We start from the raw sequence: 16,314 nt of genomic DNA, 5'->3' as shown, positions 1-16,314 counted from the left end.
TTCCAAACAAATGGAGTGAATAAACCCTTTGGGAAAATAGTTTCCCCAAGTGATGTGGTGCATTTTCCCCTCTGCTATCAACACTGTTTCTCTCCGTCCAGCCTTGTACCATAAATACAGGGTTAGCTACTGAATATATTTTGACATTTCCAAGGACACTATAAATTCATGTGGCCCCCGTTTTAACTTTGTAGTATAGCAATAGCAGCCATTTTATCCTCTGACTTGGGTGAAATTCACAGGACAAACTATGTTTGATACAAATATTTAAATGTATTTTATGATTAATTCATTACATCAGTTAATCGTTAATCTACAAGAACTGAAAGTAAAAGCAAACTCCATCTGATGAGGAGGACCATGAGAAGCTGCTGAAAGCTCCAGAAAAAGCTTGTAAAAGCTCTAGACTTGTCAGTGTTGTGAAACAGGCCAGTCAGACAACTTTCCTTCAGCCAGAGAACTGATACTCAAACTGGAGCCGCTCCAGAGAATCATCTGGAAAGACGACAGAGTATAAGGTGTAAGAGTACAGGTGTCTGTCCTCAGGCCTGTCCACACTGGGGTAGTATAACATGGAGTTGAAAATTAACCAGCATGGAAAGAATCCCAAAATATCCCACTGAGGTGCAGGAGCTTTCAATCTGCTGATGTTTTAATTTACTGGTATCAAAATCTGCTTGGATAAAAGAAACAGAAAGCTCATTTTACACGAACATAAGGTCACTGAGTTACAGTTCAACTATATCTATAGAATCAATCCCAGCATGCTTTGCTGGGAAAGTTGTAGCAACAAAAAATTAACACAAATAAAAGATAACTGAGTTCAGACTTGCAGGGTGACAAAAAACACCCAGACTGAAATAAAGCCTGTGGGAACATGTGAGTGCACCACATCCCATGAGCTGCCTGCAAAACATACAGCAGCAAAACAACAATATTCAGTAATCAGCAATATTCCCTCTGTATTGTTGCCAAGTTATTGTGCGTCTTTGCCAGTTAAATGTCAACAATAATCTCTTTGTTCCCTTGTTTTGCTCCAGGCTGTTTACATCTGCAGTCAAATGCGATGTGTTAATAAATCCTGGTGGAGGTGTTTATGTTTTTGCTCATATCTCAGATTATAGATGGAAGCTAATGCTGAAAACACATGCTACCATCAAGCTTAACCCCAATAAATTAACACTTGTGCAAAAACAGAAAAATAGGCAACAGCCAAATGTCACCAGGATCACACACACCCCTGTCAACAATAAAAATAAGGAGAACAATAGTGATTAGAGGAGGTGGGGATTACCCCTAATCTGCAGTATCTATGTGTTTGTTTAAGAGGCAGATCTGCTCATTAAGAAGCAGAATACCCTCCTGTTATGCACACAGTCTAATTCACACTGACACCTCAATGGCCAGAGGTGTAATCTGCTTGTTGGGAGATTATAAAAACCAATCCGAGTGTGTGTTTAGGTGGGTGTCAAAGGGGGTTTGATGGCTGATCTGCCCCCGCACGGCCATGACTGATGATCATGAAGATCACAGGGAGAATTACTGACATAATTACCAAGATGATCTGATGAACAGATGTCTGCAAGCTTCCTCCTGTCATCTGACAGGCCCTTCCCAGCCTGCTGCAGTCACTCTTGAACGCTTGTTATTTATCAGTGCCTTCAGGGTGAGCTGGGAAAGTTCAGAATTGAGCGTGGGGATGGTTGTCTGGACAGGTAGGCAGAGTGAGCCCGAGCAGCCAGAGGATGGCAGCATTTGTGCAGCTTGTTTTTGCACTGAAAGCCTCTGACGCATTTGCTTTAGTCATTCCCCCTCTGTGAGATGGCTGTTTTTCATTCAGGGTGAACATTTTGTAAATATGCAGCAAAGTGCAGCATAAGCATAAAAGAATATCAAAGCACAGACAGAACAAGGCTGTCTCTCTTAGTTCTTTCTTTTAACCCAGAAAAAGCTACATTTTTAAGTGATAATGACTATAATTATTACCAAATGTAGACACGGTTTTGGTGTTAGGGAGGAGGGTAAATGTTGAGGTATTGAAATAGGAAACGCAAGGTTCCAGTTTATAGAGGAATACCCACAGGTTTAAAAATAGGCCACAACATGCCTTATATAACAAGTGGGACGTCAGGGTTGTTTATAGTGTTGCTGCCTGAGAAATGAATGGTTACAATCCAGCATTATGTTGCACATTTCAAATCCTTATTAATCCAAACGGGCTCAGGAGGCCTGTCAATCACATTAAAAAAGAAAATAAGAATATATTTGAGTGGATATCTCGTTATTTTACATTAATACAGATCATACAAAATGAAAAAACACGAGGCTAGGGTGTGTTTTTGTATCACACTTTCATTTTACAGCAGGTTATACAGGAATTCATGTTATTCAATGGACTTCTGATGATTTCGGTTTCTTCATGAGAGAGCTGTTGGAAAAGCAAGGGGCGGGGCTTGCTTTCAGAATTACGAAATCAGCCAATAGGCAGCGCTGAAGCCGCGTGATGGACAGGCACGGCCCCTACAGGACGCCCCGCCCCCCTATGACTCTGTGTTTTATTCTGTTTTTAGAGCAGCAGGGTCACATGTTGTTTTTCTCCAGGATCAGAACGGTCCCCTGGTCTGGTCTGGTCCTACTGTACTGTTTCTCGTACCGCTGCGGACGGCGGACACGGATATCAGCGTCTGCTATGGAGTAGAAAAAAAAACAGCTTTTACCTCTAAAGTTTGTTTTTTGCTGCGCGTTATTTTACGAAAAGGACTTTGCTTATCTGGAACTTGAAAAGAGAAGCGAAGCGAAATGGCAAGTCCTCCGGCGACGGGGGGACACCTGTTATCTAATGGGACGAACGGCGTGAAGAAGTGCGGCTACCTGAGGAAGCAGAAACACGGACACAGGCGCTTCTTCGTGCTCCGGGAGACCACCGAGCGCTGCCCTGCCCGGCTCGAGTATTACGAGAGCGAGAAGAAATGGAGAAACAAGTCCGCCGCCAAACGGGTGATAACTTTGGACTCCTGTCTGTGCGTAAACAAACGGGCCGACGCCAAACACAAGCACCTCATCGCCCTCTACACCAAGGACGAGTACTTCGCGGTGGCTGCGGACAATGAGCAGGAGCAGGAGAGCTGGTTCAGGGTTTTGACTGATTTAATAGCCGAGGGGAAAGTGTACGACAGCCCCGCGTCCACCTCCTCTTTAGTGGGCTTCGAGGAGGCCAGCTACGGACTCATTGCTCCCGCAACCGCTGCATATAAAGAGGTATGGCAGGTCAACTTGAAATCCAAAGGCTTGGGTCAGATCAAGAACCTCACTGGAGTGTACAGGCTGTGTTTGTCCAGCAGGACCATCAGCTTTGTCAAACTGAACTCTGAAACAGCTGCTGTCAGTTTACAGCTCATGAACATCCGGAGATGTGGCCACTCAGACAGCTTCTTCTTCATAGAGGTGGGCCGGTCGGCGGTCACCGGGCCCGGGGAATTCTGGATGCAGGCGGAGGACTCTGTGGTGGCGCAGAACATCCACGAGACCATCCTGGAGGCCATGAAGGCCATGAAGGAGCTGTCCGAGTTCAGGCCGAGGAGCAAGAGCCAGTCAGCCAGCACCAACCCCATCTCTGTGCCCACACGACGCAACCTCAACAACCTCCCCCCCAGTCAGACGGGCCTGGTGAGGCGATCCAGGACGGACAGCATGGCGGCCACGTCCCCCGGGAGAAAGTTCACGTCCTGTCGGATAAGAACGGCCAGCGAGGGGGACGGAAGCGTGACCCGGCCCGTGTCCATGTCCATATCTGTGAACGGGAGCCCCACCAGCCCCAACTCTGGGAACCACCTCAGCAGGTCCCACACCCTCAGCAGTGGGCGCACCTGCAGGATGCTGGAGTCCTCCTCCAACCTGCACCACAGCCGCTCCATGCCGGTGTCCAACTCCCCTCCAGCCTCCTCCTCCCCCATTAGCATGTCTCCCAGAGGGGGGGCCGGCATCTCCACTCCTGACAAAGCCAGGCGGCCTTTCAGCTGCAGCGCCTCCATCTCTGGCTCCCTCAGCGACACCGGCTTCATGCTGTGTGATGATTACAGCTCCAGCCCAGGTGAACCCAGATTCCTCCCCCTGACCCGCAGCGACACCCCTGACTCCCTGTCCAGCACGCCCCCATCCCGTGACATCAGTGACCCCTGTGGCTACATGATAATGGAGGGGGCCAATGGCAGCAGGTCTGGCGCTGGTGGCGAGGGTCTGGCGTTTGACAAGGCGTACAGGAAGCGGACGCACTCCCTCACCACGCCACGTCAACAGAGGGTCGTGGCGCCGCTGTCCTCGGCCTCCCTGGACGACTACACCCTCATGAGGATGGCCCACGGACAGAACTCTCACTCCGCCTCACCCAAAGTCTGCTACCCTGAGGATTACGGCGACATCGAAATCGGTTCATCCAGGAGCTCCAGCAGTAACCTTGGTGACGATGGCTACATGCCAATGACGCCAGGTGTGGCACCCCAGTCTGGAAAGGTAGACAACTACGTGCCCATGAGCCCCATGTGTGTCTCAGCGCCAAAGCAGATTGTGAACCCCAGGGTGCATCCTCAGGCAGCCGCCGGCAGCGGCTACAAAACCAACTCCCCCTGCAGCAGCTCTCTGGAGGACAACGGCTACATGAGAATGTGGTGCGGCTCCAAGTCCTCCATGGAGAGCCCAGACAGGCATGGTGAATACATGAACATGTCACCTGGAAACCCACCTCCACTCCAGACCCCCCCTGACTACTACCTGGGCCTTCTGGCCAGTGAACCCGCATCAGTGAGGTCAGCTTACCAGGCCGGCTCCCTCACGCTACCTGCTAAGCTCCAGGCCTCAAAGAATGAAGATAACGGCCAGTATGTGTTGATGAGCCCTCAGAGTGTGAGGCAGAGGGTGGGGGAGTCTGACTATTACTCAGTGATGCAGCCCAGTGCAGCTCAGACCTCACCCCTGAGCCCCTCAGTGCCCTCCCCAGTCAGACACGGCCGGGCAGAGAGCCTGTCCTACAGAGGAAGGCTGGGCAGGCCGAACAGGCTGTCCCTGGACACCCTGAGGACCCTACCCAGCATGAATGAACACCCCCTGCCCGGAGAGCCCCGCAGCCCGGGGGAGTACATCAACATCGACTTTGGTGGCACCAGATTCTCCCCTCCCTCTGTCATATCCACAGAGAGCCAGTCCTCGTCTCTGGGCTCCAGCGGCAGGGGCCCAGGGAGGTCCTCCCTGACAGACTACATCAACCTGGAGCTGGGCTCGCACTCACCCAAGGAGGCTGACACCCCCGCCGAGTGCCTGGACACGCTCCCGGTGTTATCCATGTGCCCCTGCTCAGAGGAGGATGGAGTGTACCATCTGGGGAGTGAGAAGGGGTCCCAGGGCCTCGGCAGCGAGGTGAAAAATGACTACACTGAGATGACGTTTGGGATGACCAGCTCCCCTCCACAGCTCGTCCCTCAGAACACAGCAAGGTATGTGTATCAGTGATGGGAGGGGGCAGTATTTATGATCCTGGCTGTATGATTTATCACAGGCTGAAAATAGAGATTCAGTCACTGATAGATGAAGATGGTGGTTCCTGAAGGCAGATAAGGATGTTTAAGCCTCAGGACAGTTGGGATGTGAATCATGCAACTCTTAAATATTTGTTTAACAGCTTGATTATGTCTTATGTGAATTTGTATGAAAATAAAAGCTTAACATGTCATATTTTCAACATGGTTTTCCAGCAGCCAGAGCAGCAGGGAGAGGAGGCTCTCTCTCAAGGACCAGGGAGTCCCAGAAAGCATTGGGGTCTTCCTGCTCGGGGCCACCTCCTCCTCCACAGTGGACCCGGACTGCTCGGCCAAGGTGATCCGGGCCAACCCACAGGGACGCCGCCGCCACAGCTCCGAGACCTTCTCCTCCACCGCCACGGTGACGCCGGTCTTCCCCTCCTTCGCACGGGGCGACGCGGTGAAGAGGCACAGCTCGGTGGAGAACATCTCATCCCGGAGCAGCGAGGGCTCAGACGAGGAGTACGGCAGCCCTGTGAACCGGCAGAGCTCGGCGGGCTACCCCAGCGGACTCAACTACATCGCCTTGAACCTGCTGGACAACAGGGACATGGAGAAATGCGAAGACCTGGTTGGCTTCAAACCCACCAGCAGCTGCAAAGGGGGTATCAATGGATTACACAGCACACCATATGTCTGTTTGGGATTCAAGGAGGCTGCAACCACTGCCAAAGGTGAGTGAGGCTGATGTCAGATGTGTTACTGCTAAATAATTCATCTAAACTTTCAGCTTGATGCACTGCAGGTGTTGTTGTTTTAACGCAGGGAATGCAATGTTTAAAGTTATTTTAATTGAAACAAAACAGTTTGGTTTGACTGTGTGAGAAGAGTCTGTCCTCTACAGTTAGCAGAAGAAAACAAGGATGACGACAAACATTAATTTCCTCTAAATTCAAATTCAAACTCCCTCTGTTGATTCCAAAGTAAGTAGGTGGTGCTGATGTTGCCTTCAGGTGCTTCCCCAGAGCTCCTACTTGGGAACACTAACAGATCCTGTATCAGGAGTGGTGTATTTGTGGCTACAGTTCACTTTCACAGTTAAAAAAAAACGTGTGTCAGAGGGTGGAGGGGGGAGAGCTGTGATTGCATTTTATAATTTCCTCAGCGTTTAGATTTTGGATCACTCTTATCTGGCAGCTAGCTGTATTTTCCCGCGACATGTGAATGCAGCACGAGGCTGCTATGAAACGTGACCAGGCTGAGAGCTCTGAAGTAAACAAGCACCATGACAGAGCTGGGCGCTCTGCCTCGCTGATGCTGGTGTGGGCTGCAGATACCAAAAATACACGAGTGGACTTCAGAGTTCCACCGACGCTTATTATGAATGAAAGGTTTTTGTACAAAATGAATAAAAAATATTCATTTTAAAGCATAAGGATGAAGTTAACGGTCACTAAGAAGTAAGAAGCATTGAATAGTTCCTCATTAAGTCTAAAAAACTGGTTTGCTATGGTTTGTTATGAGTGGTAATGGTGTTGCTGATGCCACAGGAATGCCTTAGAGTTGAGGCTTCCTGTCAGTTGTAATGTCACACTGAGCTGCGGGCATTTCCGGCTGTTGTTTTTCAGTTGGGTAGGCATTAGGATGTGTTGCACATTGACGCGACCTCTACAGACCCCTTATTCCCACCATGCCCCGATCAATACCCTGTCCCAGAATATCCCAGCGAACAAAATAAAGCAGCAGCATGGGACAGGAGACGGTGTAAACAAAGTGCACAGGGCAGATTGTTGACATTAAAGCCAAGTTTGACCCTCTGTCCCCACGCTGTCTATCAGACACAGTGAGCTCACATGTGTTTGTGAGCACGTACAGGGGTGGGTGGGTAGGTGGGTGGTTGTCCTCTGACATGTGAGGCCCAGCACAAGTGGATATGTGTTTGTATGTGTGTGTGTCTGTGTGTCCTTGTAGGCAGTGAGAGAAAACAACAAAGTGGGCGAGTTGCTATGCGGCCATCAGGTAACTGGATGTCACGGTCCCACATTCCTGGCAGAGCTGGGTTTGAAAAGTTGCTGTGAGAGGGGGGCCTGTTTTTGTCCCCGGCTCTGGGCCATTTGAATAGAAAGTGGCTTTTATTTCACCACAGTGCCCCTGTGTGTGGACTGGGAAGTTATATTATGTTTCCATTTGAACACACAGGAGAAAACATGCTCTAAAAGTTATTATTATTTGTACAGCCAGTGACGCTCTGGTAAATAAAGAGGAATGTACCGACAGTGAGGCGCCCCCACAGTACGGAAAATCAATTATTTCTCTCTCTTTACATTATAACTGTGACATCTTTGACAGTGACATGCACATGATTGAAGGCAACAGGCTGTTTTGCAGTTAAACAGGCGGTAAACTGACTTAATGATGGTCGGTTGCATCCTTTTATAACTTAATTCACAGCAAACTGGCTATTGATGGCATGTGCTCGCGTGTTTGTTGTTATCTTTTCGCACATGTTCCGTACTCATGTTTTGATAGAGTTCAGATGTTTTGATGGTGCTAATAAAGCTTGTTGAATGCAAGCGACGAGGAGGCGAGGGGAGGGAGGGAAAAGAAAGAGTCAAGCACATACATGTGGACTCTAGCACGTACGCATGCAGAGCAGTGAGGGGTGTTTTTTTCTCTCAGGGATTTTTTTTTTCCAGTGGTGTAGCTTGCATCCGTGAACACTTGGCAGAGATGTGCAGAGAGAGAGAGAGAGAGAGAGAGAGAGAGAGAGAGAGAGTCGGCCTGTTTTGTTTTCCAGTGCTGCTTGCCTGACTGTTTGTGGGAGAGCAAATGAATGCGCTCATAATGGGGCAGGATGGCACGTGCACTCCGCTGCCCTTCTGCCTCATTAGGCTGTTCACTTAGCAGAAGTAAGACAAGCAGGGGGGGGTGGAGCACAGCCTTGTATGCTCAGTAGAAAGAGGAGGGGGGAGGGGCTTGGGCTTTTTAAAGCAACAAACTAACTCATTGGTGAGGCCCACTTCAGCCAAGGTGCATTCTGGGAGCGCAGGGATGGCAGACCCGATCGCTTGTTTACCAAACACTCTGTGGTTGTGTGTGTGTGGCGAAGCTGGGGTCAAAGTGTGTTATGGGGGTTTTTTGGCACAAGACCCCATCAACCGAGGGCTTTAATTACATGTTTATCAGGATGTAATGCTGGGTGCCCCCCCCCCCCCCCCCGGACCATGAGCCACCCTGACCCCAAAAGTCTGCAGGTTTTCATTCCAGCCAAACACCTCCAACGCTTCGACTCAGCTGATTAATTTACCCTCTGAGTGAAACACAGTTTCTGGAATGAAAACCTGCTGACTCTTGGGTGGGGGGTGGGTTGGTCCAGCTTCTGGTTGAATGCCACCGCTCTGGAGGAAGATATGGCTGTTTGTCAGGATCAAAGCACCGCTCAACCACTCAGCTCTAAGTGCCCTGTGGAATTCAGCGTTTTCCCCCCAGACCCATGTGACAGCCCTGTCAGTGTGAAATGTGACTGCGCTGCCTCCAGTCAACTTTTTTTTCCCCCTTTCCTCCACCTAGAGTCAGCTTAGGTGTCTTACCGCCTGGCGTAAGGGGTCAGGTGTTTGCTTACCTCTTGTTTTGTCTGCAGGCCAGACCATGTGACTCTGAGGTGGTGTTTACCTCTCTGCCTTAACCCAGGCTGCCTGTCTCCTTTAGCGGCCCCGGCTAGCCGCAGCTCAGCCGAGTGGATGTTCTGTACCAGACCCAGATTAGCAAAGTCAGCCGTCTCTGTTTCCACCTCCTCGTGTGACAACAGCCAGCTCCTGCTTCCTATGCGATGATCCCAGAAGCTTGATTAACACAGTCAGATGATTCTTACCACATATATCAGTTTGCTGGTGTGTTTGTTTAACCTGGAGTGTGTATAATTTCATCAGGCCTCATAGCAGGGAGAAGATCAGGGTAGAAGGAGGGCAGAAAATGGGTAAGGGGGCTCCAAGACTGGAGCAGCCCTGCTGTGACAATCTGAATCCCTCCTGAGTGCTAGTGGCAGATGGCCACTCTCTGGAGGGCGAGTGTGTGAGAGTGTGTGTGTGTGTGTGTAGTTGTAGTTGTGTGGGGGGTGGTGGAAAAGGGGGTAGGATAGGAGGTTAAACACCTGCCACTCTGCATTATCTTCACACACATGCAAACACTCTCATTACACCGTTTTCCCTGCCTGCGCCCACACTAGCACGTAAACATATACATACTACTATATGTCTCTCATGCACACACACACATCCCTACCTACTCACTATCCTTCCACTAATGACAGCCCACCATCTGCCGTGCCCACAGGCTGCAGAGAGCATGACCATCAGCAGCGAGTGTGTGTAATTCGTCGGGCAGATTAGAGGTATTCGTGTCCATCTACTCAAATCCCACTTCCTCTTAACGTCATTCAGTCCGTAGTATTGCGAATGATGTCATCACAGATGTAATGCGGTGGGCAGATCCAAATGCACCCAGCGACAGGGAGAGTGTGTTACATATATTTATATACAGCGTACATGTTACACACATTTCCGGTTGTGTGTGTGTTCTTTGTGATGCACTAAGGGCAGAAAGTGGAGGAGCTGCACAGCCATGCATCCCTAACGCGCTCTGAGCATGCTCAGTAGACGAGGCTGTCATAACAAGGTGTGTTTTGACTCAGAGAGGGAAGAGGGAATTGAAGAGACCTGTTTTCAAACCCTAAATCATGAAACACACACACACATACACCCCTCATTCAGACTCTCTGTTTGACTGGTGCTCTTTTAGTTACATCATCTCACTGCACCCTCTTCCTCTGCGGTGGTTTAATGGCGCCTGATTGGAAAATTAACACCACCAGCTGTTTTATGTTCAGAAGCAACACGCAATTTGTTCACATTTTTATGACCCAAATGATTAATAAAGAAAATATTTGGCACGTTAATTGATAGTGAAAATAATTGTTAGTTTTGTTTCTTTTGGCTCTTTGCCTCTTGACTATTAGAGCTGCGTTGAAACCACTTGATCTGCTGCTGAAATGTCGACTGTGGAGCCTGCATGTGTCTCTGTTTTGATTTCCTACCTGTTACATTTTGTTCTGGCATTTGTGGATTCACTCGTAAAGGTGACACCTGATTTTAACCATCAGCCTGATTGTTCAATCCATTGTCGCTGCGTCCCCTCACAGCAGCTCAAACTAACACGTAGCTGTTAAATGGTTTATTTACGTCCACAGTGGAGCTGCACTGAAGCTGAGATCTCGCCAATGTAACAAACCACTGCAAACAGTTGAAGCAGGAAATCCAGAAATACCATGTTACTTGATATATAGAGAACAGACATGCACACGTAACACCGCAGGCTCCTGTGTCAGAGTTTCCAGGCAGCGTGTGTGTGTGTGTGTGTGTGTGTGTGTGTCATGGCACAGGGAGGAGGAGGGGGGCTAAAGTAGGCCGGGATGTTCCAGACAGAAGCGCTAGCTGCTAGATAACTGCGTGGCCAGCGTTCCCCACATTTAGCCAGCCACGGCTCCAGATGAGATTATAGCCTCTGCAGGCAAGATTAGACGGCCAGGGGTAGATCAGCGGGAGCCAGCGGCTACTCCGCGGACAGCAGCTGGGGAATACGTAACGCAAAGTGTGGGCATTTGTTCACTTCAGCATGTCCAAAGTTGTTATTATAATTGAGCACAGATCAGCTAAAAATCAACAGAAATCTAATTGGAAACTGGCTGTAAAATCATATCTGGGTTGCACTGAAGACAAATGTTCCCTGTCAGCTGTGGGTTTGGCAATAATCGATCACATCAGCCACAACAGTAATATCTCAGTTATCAGATTTTGCTGTGTTTGTCCACAGAGATTGAATCAGTATATATGTGCAAGTGAGTTCTGGCTACTTTCATAGTAAATTATATAAGATACAGGGATTTAGGATTTAGAGACTTAACATCCCTCATGTCCTCAACTGCCCTTCATCCTTCTCTGTTTATCATTTTGTCCTGTTAAAAATATCTATAAAAAGGTATAATAATATGCCTCTGTAAAGGGAAACAGAGAGAGATTTTAAAATAGTGTTTTTCTTTATACATATGCACGTCGGATGACAGCTCCAAAAATGGCAACTTTTCAAGAATTAGGAAAAACAGCTTCACTTTCAGGCCGACTGCTGCACATTTTTGAGGTTATCCAACGGCTTTTTAAAGCGTTTTCATCAGCCTTACAGTGATAGAAGTGTCCCAGCATCGGAGACCATGTAATCCTTGTGTGGTTTCACGACACATGACTGCAGCGAGGATATTGCTCTCCTGGAGGCCAGCACCCTAGCATCACTAGGGTTGGTCTCCTTCGGCCCTGTGACTCCCTTGACCACCATCCTGACTTCGAGGAAATCCTTCCCTCTACACACACACACACACACACACACACTATCAGTATGATAAAACCCTACATAATTATCAATATTTGTTGCAGCATAAATGCCACAGTGTGTGTATAATCAGAGATGCATCAGCTGCTGTGCTGCTTCACTGCCACCGCTGCTCACTGGTCCTCCTCTGTGTCCATAGCAACACGGCAGCGCAACAGGACACCCCTCCCCTACCCCCATCACTCCGTATTCCAGATTATGTAATTATGACCGTTGCCGACCAGCCCTCCTACTCCCACTCCCAGCTCTCCCCCTCCTCCCCCCTCCACCGTCCTTCTAGAGCTTTCGCGGGTGAAAACGGATGGCGTGTTATAAAGAAAATGACACACAGCGTCTAACCCTACAGCATGATGGGAGTTTGTAGTGCTGCTTTAAGTCTCTGTGTGTACAGTACATCACCACTGTTGGCTGGTTCGTTGGTATTTGTGAGCTGATGGAAGTGCAGCACATCTGTATTTCATCTTTTACATATCAAAAATCTGGATGCAAATGGCTACAAATGCTCATCCTACAGTAGTTATAATATGAGCATGTTACAGAATATATATGTGTACTGGTCTAATTGCTGCAGTTATGTAGTGAAATAACTGATGACTCTTTGTCTTTCTTGTCCTCTCTTTCAGACTGAGCAACTCCTCTGTCCTCTGACTTGGCGTCTTCACCAACCTGCTGCTCAGAAAAAGAAAAAAAAAAACACTACTATCTACTTTGCCCTTCCATTGGGTTCTGTGGCCCTAAAAGACTGTCTGGACCCTCTGCAACATACACACACACACACACAGAGAAACTCATACACACACTTCAGAAACACGTATGTCACCATCTATGCATGCCATGAAGTTGCTAAAGGCAGGACAGGTGTGTTTTTGTGTTTGTGTGTGTGTGTGTTGTGTATTGGTGCGTCTCATGTTCCCTGCGCTTTCAGAGGCCATTTCTCCTGTGACCCAAATTTTGGCGCAAGCACAGAAGCAAAGATAGTCAGACAGTAACACAACTCTAATGGTACCCAGATACTATTTATTTACTTGAGGGTAGTTTTATGGCTACCTGTATGCGTGCAAGTGTGTGTTTCTGAGACAAAGTATGACCAACTGGTATGTCAGTGGACAATGAAACCTGCTATAGATATGGCCCAGGGAGCAAGGATACCAAGGTACACTGAGTATATAACTATATTTAGAGTAGATATTTTATTTATTTTTGGAAGATGAATGTCTGATAAGACCTACCCAATGCCTTAATGTCTATACTGTCCTTATGTTTTCTATGAAATGACAGATAAATATTCTATTACAGTATGTCTGTTTGGACCTACATCTCTATATTGTTATTCTCTTGTGGAAAGTAAAAAGCCTAGTTTACCATTAAAATATATTATTATTTCAGAAATGTACAGTACAGTGGGGCTGCTTGAGATCTGATTCATCGTATTGATATTAAAGTATTTTCTTAATTACTAATTTCTTATTTATTCTAACCTAGTTTATTTTTTGTCCAGTCAAAACGCTGGACTTAAAGAAATATATTTCTAAACGTCTTTAAGAGTTATGCATGTCTTTATAACTCAGCTCAGACCCCACAACACCAGGCATCTGAATGCACTGTACCTCCCACAGTTCCTCAGTCACTTGAGCCTGAAAACCTCACACACTCCTACCTTCAAACCTACGGCCTGCTGTTTAGCTCGACGCGGGCTGCCCTGCTGTGATATCATTTGATGGTACAGCTGTCTAGCAGAGGTGATAATAATGGAGGGGTGGAGCCAGTGAAAAATATCAAGGTTGGGGGGGCACAGTCCAGACGGTTTCTGGCCAACGAGTGAGCACTGAAGGGGGGCAGGGGGGCGAGGTGTTAGCAGTGCTGGACAAGCACTGAGGGGAGGAGGGCTCTGCAAAACAGAGTAGTAGAAGAAGAGAGGCCAACAGCCACATCTGGCACCATCATGGAGGTTCACTGGAGAATCAGCTGTCTGGAAAATATAACTACATGGCAGACAGCATAAAAAGATTAGAGCTAGCTGAAGAGAATTATGTAATGTTACTTGTTAAACTAACACTATGTAACTGTGAGGTTTGACAGTTACATAACACTTATGGGACAATGCTAAATGCTAAAATGCAGTGAAACAGTCGACCAAGCAGAGAAGAGTCATCAAGTCAGTTAACTTACTAAATTACGTTAGCTACTGGTCACACCAGACCAAAACCTCCAATGAATGAAATGAATTGTTTAAAAGCTGATGACTTCGTGAGAGGAAGAATGTGTTATTTCTGCCTGTAAATGTCAAAGTCTCTTTTTAGCTGAACAGCAGCTAATATGGCCACAAATAGTATTTTCAGGATAATGACAATGCTAAAATGTAGCATAATACTAGTTTAAGAATAATTTTGAAAGTACGTAAATCAACTCAGTAATGTTAGTTCCTCAACACTATCTAGCTAAAGTTTGTTAACGTTAGCTAACACTAGCTATCATAAGCTACGGGTCAAACCAAGACTTTAGTGAGGGTGTTTTATAGCCTATACATTAAACTTAATTTTGAATTCAACCTCCAAAATGGCTGCCAGAGGATTTGTAGTAACATTATCTGAAAGCCCTCTATCAACATCCTGATTCTGTGGTCTTTGTGTCGTCCACTGTGTTGACTCCAACTGGCTCACAACCCCTTTAGTGTACATTAGATTGTAAAACTTAAACTATGTCTGAATGTATCGCTGAGCTGGTGGGAACACCACAGAAACATAACGTGGGAAATGGTTTTAACAGAGTTGAATAATGTTGGAGCTGTATCTATTTATCTTCAGAGTCTTGAATGTGTATATTGTGTACATAAAAAGAGTTTAACTAAAAAAAATATTGAAATTGCTTAGAGTACTTAGATTTGACCTATGTTGCAATGATATTCCTGTGTAAAGACTTTGGCTACCGATTTTTAAAATGGGGACGGGGTTTTTGCTTTGGGGTTGTACAGTGTATTGTATGCTTTCTCCCTCACAGTCTCTGTAACTATATGAAAAAAATGTCTATTTTATTATAGAGATCTCTTTGCCTTGTTGACACACTTTACCTAATGGCATATGCAATAGTGACATGAATACAGTCTAGTTTACAACCGTGGAACCAAATGTAACATTGCATCAATGATTTTTTTTCTTTTTGTGATGAGCAGAAGCTGTTTTGCTCTTTGTATATTTCTCTTTCTGCCAACTGTTTTGTTTTCATCGCTGGGAACTCTGTTCTTGACATGTCTCAAAGCGCTTTCCCCATTTCTGTGTCCATGGACAGACTCTTCTTTTACAGATTGACCTTGGACTGACTCAGTTTGAATGTGTCGTTGTCTTCCATTGTACATAAATCAATATACTGTTTATTGTGATGCTCACAAGAGATGATAATAATGATTTATAAATTCTGGTAGTCGAGTATTGCTTTTGTCTGTATTGATTATGGATAGAAACCTACAGAAATAAATGAATTTATTTAAAGAGGTACAACTATGTCTTCATTTTTTATTTTTGCACAAATAATGTTTCATGCAGCATAAATGACATATAGTGTTCCTCAATACAGTTAAAAGTTAAAATAATAATAATAAAATTGAATTAGCTTTATTTGGTAGCACTACAGAGATAATAAATAAAAATTACATTTTTTTAAAGTACAATTTTTTTGTGCATTCAGAAATTCTTGAAAGCAGCCCTATTTGAATAGGGGCTACTGTGTCCATAAGTAACCTTTGTCCATAATAGATACCAGCAGATTCTGAAGTAGTAGTATATTATTAAAACAAGTAGACAAGAGTCATACAGTCAGTATGTCAAATCAGCACTGTTATATGTGCAGTTATACAGCAATAGCCATTTAAAGTTTGCTAATGTTCACAAGCTGCTGGTCATACCAGACCAGGTAAGGCTGTGGCAGCAAAACCCTGGGGTGTGCTGAACTGAGCAAGAGTTTATTTCAATGCTTATGAATATAATTTTTAATTTGTAAGAGGAAGGATGTGTTATTTTGCCTTTCACATGTTATACAGTGTCACTTAAAATTTTTGCCTCTCAGAGGACTGATTTATGTTGATTTAATAACATATCAGTTTGGTATGACTTAATTATCTTATCCCTCATCTGCTGGATTATCATACACTTGGCACAGAGTCCAACAGCCTCCTGACTGTGTGTTAAGAGAGGAGGATATCCTACCTCCATCCTGTGGAGAGTGAGGAGCTGAACTCTCCGGCCAACACTTTCTCTCCCTGTTAGTGTTTTTATTGCAGACGTAGACCGAGGCAGGAAGCTCATACTGAGCCAATGACTTCCTGCCAAGCCACGCGTCTCCAGAAAAGACTGTGTAGTGAGTGCAGGGAGGT

The 16,314-nt window shown here is 46.4% G+C and overlaps 1 protein-coding gene across 2 annotated transcripts; it reads left to right on the top strand.

Moving 5' to 3' along the window:
• The first annotated feature begins 2,549 nt into the window (after positions 1–2,549).
• LOC108900631 (insulin receptor substrate 2) lies at positions 2,550–15,442 on the top strand. Of its 2 annotated transcripts, none has more exons than XM_018701784.2 (3): positions 2,550–5,486; positions 5,748–6,244; positions 12,572–15,442. In XM_018701784.2, exons 1-3 carry the CDS (start codon positions 2,800–2,802, stop codon positions 12,574–12,576), a joined length of 3,189 nt encoding a protein of 1,062 aa, XP_018557300.1. In that variant the 5' UTR covers positions 2,550–2,799; the 3' UTR covers positions 12,577–15,442. The 2 variants fall into 2 exon arrangements, with proteins under 2 accessions (XP_018557300.1, XP_018557299.1); XM_018701783.2 differs by having other exon boundaries at positions 2,553–5,486; positions 5,745–6,244.
• The last annotated feature ends 872 nt before the right edge of the window (positions 15,443–16,314 follow it).

Source organism: Lates calcarifer, linkage group LG7_2 (genome assembly GCF_001640805.2).
Source record: "Lates calcarifer isolate ASB-BC8 linkage group LG7_2, TLL_Latcal_v3, whole genome shotgun sequence".
In the NCBI taxonomy this organism is placed as follows: domain Eukaryota; kingdom Metazoa; phylum Chordata; class Actinopteri; family Centropomidae; genus Lates; species Lates calcarifer.
The sequence above is the reverse complement of the archived record's forward strand: the minus strand, read 5'-3'. Positions and strand labels throughout refer to the sequence as shown.